This window comes from Elephantulus edwardii, unplaced genomic scaffold (genome assembly GCF_000299155.1).
Source record: "Elephantulus edwardii isolate Elephantulus edwardi_28Jun2011 unplaced genomic scaffold, EleEdw1.0 scaffold00269, whole genome shotgun sequence".
In the NCBI taxonomy this organism is placed as follows: Eukaryota; Metazoa; Chordata; class Mammalia; order Macroscelidea; family Macroscelididae; genus Elephantulus; species Elephantulus edwardii.
This window is the reverse complement of record NW_006400019.1, coordinates 1,957,341-1,968,371: the sequence shown is the minus strand read 5'-3', so window position 1 is coordinate 1,968,371 and position 11,031 is coordinate 1,957,341. Positions and strand designations below refer to the sequence as shown.

The 11,031-nt window shown below is 50.0% G+C and overlaps 1 protein-coding gene across 1 annotated transcript in view; it reads right to left on the bottom strand.

Annotated features, from left to right (window-relative positions):
* LOC102849991 (putative paraneoplastic antigen-like protein 6B-like protein LOC649238-like) overlaps window positions 1–4,632 on the bottom strand; it is a 9,945-nt gene extending 5,313 nt beyond the window's left edge. The window contains exon 1 of the mRNA XM_006899990.1: window positions 4,580–4,632. Coding sequence (XP_006900052.1) covers window positions 4,580–4,632 — 53 coding nt within the window. The remainder of the gene's footprint in view (window positions 1–4,579) is intronic.
* Window positions 4,633–11,031: the final 6,399 nt, after the last annotated feature.

Here is an 11,031-nt window from a genome sequence, read left to right as displayed (position 1 = left end):
CCCCTCCAAGCTCGTGGGGCGCCATTGCTTTGGGAAGGGAGCTGGTGCGCAATCAGCAGGAGGCAGGGCCCCCTCGCGGCTGCAGCTGGGTCGGTGGGTGCGTGGCCCTTGCACAAGTCACTCAATGGCCCTGCCCCGCATCTGCGGAGACAATGACAATGCGTCCCTTTGGGTGCGGCGCTGGGTGGCATGTGCTCAGGGCACTGTCCCTGCCCCTCCGTTTGCGAGGAGTATTGACCCATCCATGCCTCTTTACATAACGTCCCTTATGTCCTCTATTGCCACGGTTTTATCAGAGGACTCGGAACCTGTTCGTGTCTGGTTTCTCTCTTTGCAAAAATGTTGGTGGCTTTCCTTCCTTAAATACTCGCTTAGTAATTACCCGTCAAATCATCTCAGCCTGGAGGGATTTGTACTGTTTTGTGCTTTTCCCACCAAATGTTTTATTAAAGTAAATATTTTGCTAGTAGATATAACAGAAACACCTCACATTGCTTCTTGTGGAGTGAGAAGCTCCTCACAGCTGCCCCTCTAGTGCGGTGTCTAAGGCTGTAGATCTTGTAGGAGGAAGGAGATTGCCCATCTTTCCCGTGCAGAGCACCTAGTGGAGTCAATCCATCAACCTCTCAGTTGGTAGCTAGCTTGTTTCTCTCGCGGTCGACTCAGAACAGACTGCTAGCCCATCACCCACTCAAGTCTTCAGAGGTAGGGGATCCCAGGGGAGGAGATTGCCAGTCGTCCGTATTCAGCTCTCTGTCAGATTTGATATTTTACTTTTTCCACGCAAGGAATTTGTCGATTTTATGTAACATGTTGAAACTCTTGGCACACGGTTGTGCATACTCTTCTCTCATTCTCCACGCCCACCCCACCCCTAACCCCGTGTTTATGGTCTGTAATGATAGCCTTCGTTCCTGACCCTAGTGGTTTGGGGGTCTCTCTTTTTTTTCTTGATTAGTGTTATTAAGAATTTATTCATTTCGTTGTTCCCCCCCAATTGATGTTTTTCTCAATAATCTGTTTTCTGTTGTGGCAGAGAATGTCATACAGATACTCTGTATTTTTGCTTGTTTTTTTTTTGATCATTTGCATCAACTGATGATACTGACATTCTCCAAGTATAAATATCAAATTGTCTATTTCTCCCTTGTTTCTGAGTTTTGTACGATCCACATTTGCTCTTCTTCTTAAGTCCCCTTTCAGTTTTAGGTCCTATTCAATGCAAGGGACCGTGGAGCCACAGGAGTCAAGTACTCAGTTGCTAATTGTGTCATCAGCAGTTGAAATTGACCAGTGGGGACAGGGGGACGTGAGGTGACACTTGACTTCAGTAAAGGCTTACGACCTTGGATACCCTGGGGAGGTTCTCCTCTGTCCTGATAGAAGTACTGTGAGCCAGAATAGATGGCAGAGACACATGGACAGGCAGAAGGATGGATGGATGGATGGATGGATGGAATGGGTGGGTAGATGGATGGGTTGATGAGTAGGTGGATAGGCGGATGGGTGGATGAATACGTAGGTAAGGGAGGTAGATAGACGGACACAGGTGGATGGCTAAGTAGATGCATGGATGGGTGCAGAGACTGGTGGGTAGATGGGGAGGTAGGCAGATACGTAGGGTTTGCTTTTCATCGACGATTGTTTTCATCTCTGCTTTGTCACTAATGCAGACATCCCCCACCCCCTTTTATGCCTACTCTTAGTAAAGGATATAATTTTGCCTCTTCTTGCTATTGGCATAGATGTGTCTGGCTTTACATGTGAAGGTCATCTTTTCTGGACAGAGAAGACCTCGCTTTTATCCCAGCGACTCTCTCTCCCTTAATCAGAGTGTTCAGTTCATTTAGACTGAAGGTCACTTTGGATATAAATGGAGTGAACTCTTCCTCATATCTCCTGTATCATTTGTTGCTAGTTCCCCCTTTTCCTTCCTGCTCCAACTAATCTAATCGAATATTGCTTAGAATTCCACATGCCTTGAATCCGTGTATTGCCTTTTCCCTTGGTATCACTGTTATCCATAATTTATTGTGATCCACACAGTTTCTTTGCATAGATAGGTGGGTATATGTGTAGGTAGGTGGATGGATGGACATAGAGGTAGGAAGGTATGTTTGTAGACAGACAAGTGTGCTATTGAATTTAGGAAAATTGTGAAAGGAAAAAATGTGAAAGATGTGTATCTAGGTCGTATCCTGTCTTTCTGCCTTTTTAGGTTTAAGCTGAGTGAGTCACTGGGGAAGCTGAAGTACATTAAGAAGAATGTGGCAATAGAATCTGAAGAAGACTCAACTGCTTGCTTTATGCAAACGATACAACCTTGCTTGCAGAAAGTTAAGAAGCCTTGAAACTCTTACTGCTGAATCTCAGCAACTACAACTTGGTTTACAGGGATTATATCTCAAAATCAAGAAAACAAAAGTCTGCACCACTGGACCAATATGCAACAATATGGAGAAAAGATTGAAGTTTTCAATTATTTCATCTTACCCTGGTCCACAATAACACAGTGTAACAACAGTCATGAAAACAAAAGAGGTACTGCTTTGTGGCAATCTGATGTCAAGGATCTTACCAAAGTACTGAAGATCAACGATGCCAGTTTAAAGACTCAGATGCGAGTCATCCAAGCCAAGATATTTTTGATTGCTTCCTATGCATATGAAAATTTCACAGTGGCTCAGGAAGACAGAAGAATCCATGCTTTTGATTTTGGTATTGGTGAAGGTTAGTGAATAGCTCATGAATTGCTAAAGAGTAAGTCTGTCTTGTTTGAAGTGCAACTGAAGTGCTCCTTAGTGGCAAGGATGATGAAACTATCTCACATACTTTGAGCATATTTTCAGGAGGTACCAGTCTTTGGAAAAAGACATCATGCTGAGAAAGGTTTGCAAAAGAGAGAAAGACTCTCTGCATGATGATTCGACACAGTGACTACAATTGTCGGCTTGGGGAAGGCAGACTGAAGAAGTCTCAGGTTAGGATGAGGCTCTGATCTGTTGTTCATGGGCTTGTTATGTTTTGTGAGTTGACTCAATGGCACTTAACAACAATAACAACACTGGCTTTCTAGAGTTCCGGTGCCATAGTGAATAATGTGGTGACTTGCTAACCAAAAGTTCAGAGATTTTACTTGAGCATCTCCTCCCTGGGAGAAAGATGGGCTGTCTCATCGTAGAAAGATTTATTGTTGTTCTTGTTTCTAGGTGCCTACAAAGTGAGTACAGCTCATCATAGTGACCCTATAAACCACAGCCTGAATGCTGTCCTATCCTGTGCCATCCTCATCATCGCCAGCATACTTGAGGCCATTGCTGCAGTCACTGAGTCAGCCATCTAGTGAGGGTCTTCCTATCTTTTGCCGACCCTCTACTTTTGCAAGCATGATATCCCTTTCCAAGAAATGGCTTCTCCTTACAACCTGCCCAACATATGTGAGACAAAGCTTTGTCCAAAGAATACTCTGGCTGCACCCTCCCTAAGACATACGTGTTTGTTCTCCTGGCCGTCCATGGGATATTCAGTGCTTTTCTCCAACACCACAGCTCGAAGGCATCATCAGCTCTTATTCTGTCATTCATTGTCCAGATCTTATGCGGTAATTCTGTGACCTAAAGGAATTCCTCCAGAATAGCTGTTCCTACCCCCAGCAACCCTTTCTCTCTTTTCTTTCTGGGGGTCCTCCTTTTATTCAGGGCTGTTGTACATAGGGTTGCTATGAGCCGCAGGCGACTCGACAACACATAACAACAACATATCAAGGCGTGTTAGTCCCCATCTCCAAATCCAGGAGTGCATCTTGATTACTTGGGCCCAGTAGATTGTAGAACAGCTCTCAGTGACCCATAGTCCAGATGGCCTGATCCATCTGGCAGAAGACAGTGATATTCCCAGCATGAAGGAGGAACGAGACCAAGTGGGGCAGCCTGAATACAGAGATAAAGCTTGCGATCCAATGCTGCTGGGCCTGCGGAACCCTGAAAAGGTGCTGGAGCCTGGCCCCTCTGCCTGCCAGACCTACTGGCAATGGGTCTCTGAGCCTTGTGGGGAAAGGCTCTCCTTTCCAGTCTGCAAGTCAGCACCCGAGGCAGCAGGGGCGATGAACCGCTCCACCCTCTTGGACCCTGCCAGCCTGAACCAGAGTTTCAGCCCCTCAAGTGTACCCCAGCCAAGGCGGCCAAAGGCACCTTCAAAGATGACCTTCATGAAGGGGATGCTGTGAAATCCCTGCTGAGACTGAGTCAGTGGACACTCGGGTGGATTGGAGCACCCGGCCTTTCGCTGCTCACTGCAATCGTGTGCCAGGCAGCCCACCTCAGGGACTGTTTTAGGAAGAGATGGTGCTGCAATGCTGAAAGGTGGGTGGAGGGGACTGGTGGCCACACTGGGAGGGACAGCCACACTGAGAAGTTCCGAAGCAGGGCAGGCCCAAAGTGGTGGCTCAGCCCTGCACCCCTGGACTGGCTCCACCAGCTCGCTCACTCCCCCACAGCTCAGCTCTGCCCTGGCCTGGGACCTGGCTCCTCCAAGCCGCTTACCCGGGGACCCCTGAGAACCTGCTCAGAGCTGGGCTCACTCCTCGCTGCTCAGCTCCTCCTGCACCCAGTGGAGGACGGAGCTGGGCGTCATGGGGCCAGGTTCCTCGGCAGGAGAGGGACCTCCTCTCCCCAGTTGCATTTGTCTACTTCCCACTCTGGGATTCTGCCAGGACCAGGCCACCATCTCCTTGCCCATGCTTGCACTGGTGCCAGGGCGTGACCACTTTGACCAACAACTGCCAGTGCCCGTGCCAGGACCACAGGCGTATTTTTGTTACAGATAATTGCTTTGTTGGCATCCCTTGTGACCCAGGCCACTGGCCAACCATGTATGTCCCCTTCTCAGACAGCATCTCAGAGCCCCAGCTCTTCGATGTAGATGACGTTCTGCCTGTTGTTCCGTTTGAGGGCGCAGCGAGGGTCCGGAGGGTGCAGAGACGTGATGGAGGGTAGGCACTCACCCTCTGGCACCCACTCTGAAGCCCCTACGCAGCTGTCCGGGAGGCCAGGGAAACGTAGGGTTGAGAGGAGCCAGACCCAGGCCCGTGGAGCACTGGCCCTGTGTCCTCCTGCAATCTGCACATGGTCAGTGCCCCCCCCACCAGCTGCAGCTGCCATGGACATGCAGAGAGATCGACTGACCTTCTCAGAGGCACCCAGTGGGGGAAACTGAGCCCCAGCCACGTGCTCAGCTCTTACTCCACAGTGCTGCCCTGGAGGGCGTCTTGGAGGCAGTGGTCTCAGTCTGCCAGCAGCTGTGAGCTGGACCCCTGGAGAAAGGCAGCAGAGCCAGGGGCTCTGCGGGAGGGGAGCAGACCCCTGAGGTAGGAGGGGACTGGCTGTGGAGCCCAAGGCAGCTGAGCCCGCTGTCCGCACTGTGTGAGCAGGAGAACCTCCAGCCGCCCTGCCTGGTGAGATGAGTTCTGGCCCTTGGGCATGGGGACACAGGGAAGACTGTCACAGGGAAGTCACAGCACTCCTGCCCCAAGGTCCCTGAGATGCCCTCAGGCACAGGCCCTGACACCCTGGACAGGGCTGCTTGGTCCCAATCTCCACTCTGTGGGCCTCAGGGGAGAGGAGAGGTGGGCCATGCCACAGTCACCCAAACTCTAGTGGGGTTGAGGAAGAGGGGCACGAAGCAGAGGGAAGCAGAGCTGTGGAGGAAAGGCTTTGGTCAGTCGTCCTACAGGGCACCAAGCAGCAAAAGCCCCAGAGTGCCTGGTAGAGCCCCCAGCAGGCAACTGGTGCAGCTGGGCAGGAGACAGAAGGGAAAGGACCAGTAGCGTAAACTGGTTATGAAGGGTGGCCCTGCACGGGAAAACAGAGGAGTCCAGTTGCAGTGGGAGTAGAGTAGGACTCATTCCTGCAAACATGGGAGGAGATGAGAAAGGGGGTGAGGGACTGTGTGGGGAAGAGTAGCCCGGGCAGGGGGAACAGCCAGTGCAAAGGTCCTGAGGTAGATGTGACCTGGTGAATAGGAGAAACAGCAACTCAGAGGCAGGTGTGTCTGGAGGGGAGGTGGACTGGCAAAGGACAAAGCCAGTGAATACCTAGTCCTTGTCAACAACAGACTGCACATTTCCTCTGCATAGGACTGATCCCCAGGGAGGGACAAGCCTTCCCCTACGTGTTGGAAGATGTCTCAGTCGCCGCCTGGACCCCCATCCTGACATCAGGATCACCTAGACCCCAGAATTGGCTAGGGGCTGGGGAGGGACTCATCAAAGGGCTTTGCCCACCTGTAGCCTGGCCAGCTGGCAGTAGGGAGTTAGACTGGGCCACACCAAGGGAGGAGTCCCAGCTGGACCTGGAGCAAGGCCACGCCTCCTCCTGCCTGGGTTGTGGGTCCTCGGATTCCCTCCTCCGGTCATCCACTGGTGAGTGGCAGGTGATTAAGCCTAGCAGAGACAGGTGTGACTGGGAGGAGCCTTGAAGTCTTGAACTTCTTGGGCCTCGGAAAAAAAGTAGGCCGACTGTAATGATCTTGCCTGTTCCTGTTTGTACTTGGAAACCCCCATTCTCCCCGAGCTGGCCCAGCAGGACTGCAGACTCTGTCTCTTGGTTGGTTGGTTGGTTGGTTGGTTGGTTGGTCGGTCGGTTGGTTGGTTATTTCTCTGGTCCAATATCACCATCTGGTGGTAGGTAGATCGAAAGAAAAACTACTAAGATGTCCCCTGGCTCGTCAGTTTGCTGGAAAGAACACAGGCGCACTCTCGCTCTCCTCTCTCCTCTCTCCCGTAGAGGGAGCGGCCTCGTGGACAAGCCTCCTCGCGCTGAAGGGAGCTGGCGAGGGGACCCATCCAGAACTGAAGCTGCACAGGAAGTGGGGTCTGGCTCCCTGATTCTCTGTGCAAGTGGGTGGAGCCCTTCCTGTGTCACCTCCCCTCCCATTAGCCCAGCATCCTGTAGCAGGGAGAGTGAACTTCAGCACCCGGCCAGCTTTAGCCTTCAGCTTGGCCTCAGCTCCAAACCTGCCAGAAGAGGCGCTATCCTTCTGAGTTTTGCCTTGTGCACCACCCCGTTCCTGCCCAGGGGTTGCTTCTAGAAAACCCTGGGTCAGGTGTAGCTGTTACTTTGCAGTAGGGTCTCTGAGGACAAGGCATGGCATGTCTTTCTTCTTGGGATTTGAAATGACTTTTTTTCTTTTTTTTCAAAATAAGGCTGAACTAGCTGGACTAGACACGGGCATATATTTTGATGTAGCGCTTATCCAGCCAGGAGCCCAGCTGGAGCCAGGCAGGACCCATGCATTTCAGCACAAGGACAGCGACTTTGCTCTTCCGGTCTAGAGATGCTGCTATTGGTGCTAAATGAAAGGGCTTCCTGGCTGCCTCAGTGCTGGGTTGTGATGTACAGGACTGGCTTCTCAGGGACAGAAGCCGGCCCAGAGGGCCCCACACCTGACTCAGTGCTGAGGTTAGCTGTGTGGAGCTCACCTGCCTCGTGAGTCTCCTGACAGTGGCAGACCTTGTGTCCAGGAGGACGGCTGGGCTGACTAGCCATGTGCATGGCGATCCTGGGGAGGGAGACTAGCTACCCGACTCTGAGTAGTCATGGCTGGACGTGAGGAAGTTGTGTTCCCTTGCCCTTCTTGGTGTAATGCGCTCCCAGAAGCTAGGTGGCACCTGTCCATGCCTCCAGGGAGGTCACAGATTAGAGGGTAGTATTTCTGTCAGTGAATTCTCTGAGCTCTCACACATCTCAAGGTGTCCTTATGCCATATTCGTTGTTGAAGGTCAGTTTTGGTGGCCACTGTCTTGTGGGTTGATTTGGTTTTCTCCCGGGACTTTACAGAGCCCTCCACGCCCCTGCCTCCCATTGTCTCGTTCCCTCCTGTGTTCTTGTAACTCTGCCTGCTTCCAGGACTTTCTCTTTAGCCTTCTTGTCAGGAGTTTGACTGCAAAGCCCCTCCTGAGGGTAAACTGTCTGGAATCTATAAAATGTGGCTTTCACCGAATTTCAGAAAATTTCAGTCATTATTTCATCAAGTCATTTTTCTTCTCCAAATCTTTCACTCCTCTCCTGGGACTCCAGATACATAAGTGTAAGATGTTTTAATCATCATAAAAAAAAATTACAGTGACTAAGGATGCCTTTGAGTTGTGGTGCTGGAGAAGTCTTGAACATACCATGGACCTCCAAGAAAACAAGAAAGTCTTTCTTGGAGAGTGGGAAACCAAGTTTCTTCTTGGAGGCTAGGATTTTGAAGCTGTGTCTCACATCCTTTGGGCATGTTGCCAGGAGGGACCAGTCCTTGGAGAAGGACATCATGCTCAGAAGGGTGGAGAGACAGCACAGGAGAGGAAGACCCTGGATGAGATGGATTGACACAGTGACTGGCAATGGGGTCAGGTGGGTGGAAGACAGATTGGCTCAAGATAGGGCAGGCTTCAGAGCAATTATCCTTAGGGTCCCTATGAGTCATAGTCGACAGTACATACAAAGAAGAAATTTTACCATTGTTCTTCAACTCACAGAAGTTCTGAGCTCTTTTTTTCAGTGTTTTTCTCTTGGTTTATCAGAATGGATCATTTCTGTTGACCTGCCTTCCAGTCTGTGGCTGTTTTCTGCAGTCTGTTACTGAGACCCTCAAGGGAGCTTTTCGGTGCTGGTCAGGCCTAACGCCTACTGGTGCTTCTCCTCACTACTTTGTTTTTCTCGACTGACATTTGCTGTGCCCGTGGGAACGTTTATAACAGCTGCTTTGAAAATATTGTGCAAACCACAGCATCAGGGACATCAGAGACATTTTCCCTGCAAAGCTTTTCTCTTCATCAGAAGACACATTTTGTCCCGGCGACGGAGATGGAGGATGTGGAAGGCCCCACAGGGCCCCGGCTCCCACTGCAGGGCATGAGGGCTCCAGCCCCAGAGACACAGGGACACTTACCCAGTGGGCCTAGTCTCCACGGGAGACCAGAACGAGGCCTACGGTTGAGGCAGGAAGCTAACCCGGGGGAGGGGGCTGGGCCCAGAGCCAGGTTCATGGGCACACAGATACCTTTTTTAAAAGATATAAATGATGACTTTGCACATGGATCCCACTCCCACCTGATGGGCTGCACAGGAATCAGATTGACTACATAGGTGGAAGAAATCATTGGAGAAACTCAATATCAGCAGTCAAAACTAGGGCAGGGATGGACCATGGATCAGACCATCAGTTCCTCATATGCAAGGTCAAATTGACAATGAAGAAAATGGAAATAAGTTGGCAGAAACCAAAATACGATCTTGAATCCATTCATTCTGAATTTCACGGTCATTTTAGGAGTAGGTTTGAGGCATTAAACACCAGTCATCGAACACCCAGTGAGTTGTGGGATGATATCAAGAACATTATCAATGAAGAAAGCAAAAGGTCATTACAAAAACAGAGGAGAAAAAAAATCAAAATGGATGTCAGAAAAGACTCTAAAACTTTCAACGGAGCATTGAGAAGTCAAAACAAATGGAAAACATGACGAAGTAAGAGTTGACCAGAAGATTTCAAAGGGCAGCTCGGGATGACAAAGCAAAGTATTTTAAAGGAATGTGCAGAGAGTTGGTACTGGAGAATAAAAAGGGACGAACTTGCTCTGTATTTCTCAAGCTGAGAGAACTGAAAATTTTATGCCTCCAGTTTCAATATTGAAGGATACTATGGCCAATATAAAATGTATTTGGTGCCATGATAGTAAATAAAATATTTTTTTTTTAAATAAGAAGACACATTTTCTTGTGTCTTTTGCTAGGTTACCACTGTTGCCCTTTGTCCCTTGTGACTGAGTGGTCTGATGCCTTTTCCCTGCTCTTACTGGAAGACTCAATAAAGTCTCTGTCCCCGCAGGCCCACCATGGGCCCCCCGTATGACCCTTCCGCATTCAACGCCATGATCACTCCACCTGATGCTCTTTGAGGGCCTAGGTGCTTGCCACACCTCTGGGCCACAACTCTCCACGTGGCCCTAGCGGGCCTTTTCTCTCCACGCGCAGGGCCCGGTTGTGTGCATGCGCTTGTGCTCATCCTCCCAGAAGCCCCTCAAGCAGCCACAGATTCTCAGCTGCTAAATAAGCTGCTGTCACTGCTGCTCCGTAGGGAGGTTTTCACAGTGTAGGATGCCTCGAATGAAAAGGCATTTTCACTTGTTTCATGCTAGCTTTCTCACTGCGCTGCACGGTGTGTCGTTGGCTGCTCCTTGTGGTCCAGCACGACTTTACCAAGAATCATTCCTATCTTCTTAATAAGACAGCATATTTGAAGATTTTTCCACAGAAGTGTAGGCAGCAGTGTGGTAACTACAGCTGGGAGCTGACCTACTAAGTGTGACACCCAGAGGGAAGGAGAGGCAAGCGGCTCAAGAAGTCCTCGCTTGTGCTGGCTGCCTCCGGTTAGCATTAGCCCTAAACCCACAAAATGCCACCAGGTTGTGCAATTGCGGCAGAACCCTGCCAGGCCATTTGATGGTGACAGACTCAGTCCCTTTGTGGTATGGTTGGTTACTGCACCCAGTTACCGGCTGAAAAGTTGCAAGTTTAAGTTTTCTTAGAGGTGCTATCAAATAAAGTCCTGGCAATGATGTTGTTTTTACGTGCGATCCACAGTCACCTACAACTCAGATCGATCCTGGGAATAGGTGTGAACCTTAACCGGCCCGGTGCCAGTCGTATGAGCTCTGATGGGTGGGCTCAAGGCCACTGTGTCAGTCTGTCTTGTTGAAGCTCTTCCTTCCTTTCTCTGAGCATGTCTTTTTCCAAGGGCTGACCCTTCCTGACAACATGCCAAATGATATGAGATGAAGGCCCACCATCCTTGTCTTTCAGGAGCTCCCTGGCCGCACTTCCTCTAAGGCAGACTTGTTTGTTCTTTTACATCTGTGTGATAATCAATACTCTTCTCCAGCACCACAGGTCAAAGCATTGATTCTTCTTCTGCCATTGTTATTCACTGCCCAGCTCTCAGATGCATGAGAAGTGTTTGAAAAGACTAGGGCCTGAATCAGGTGCACCT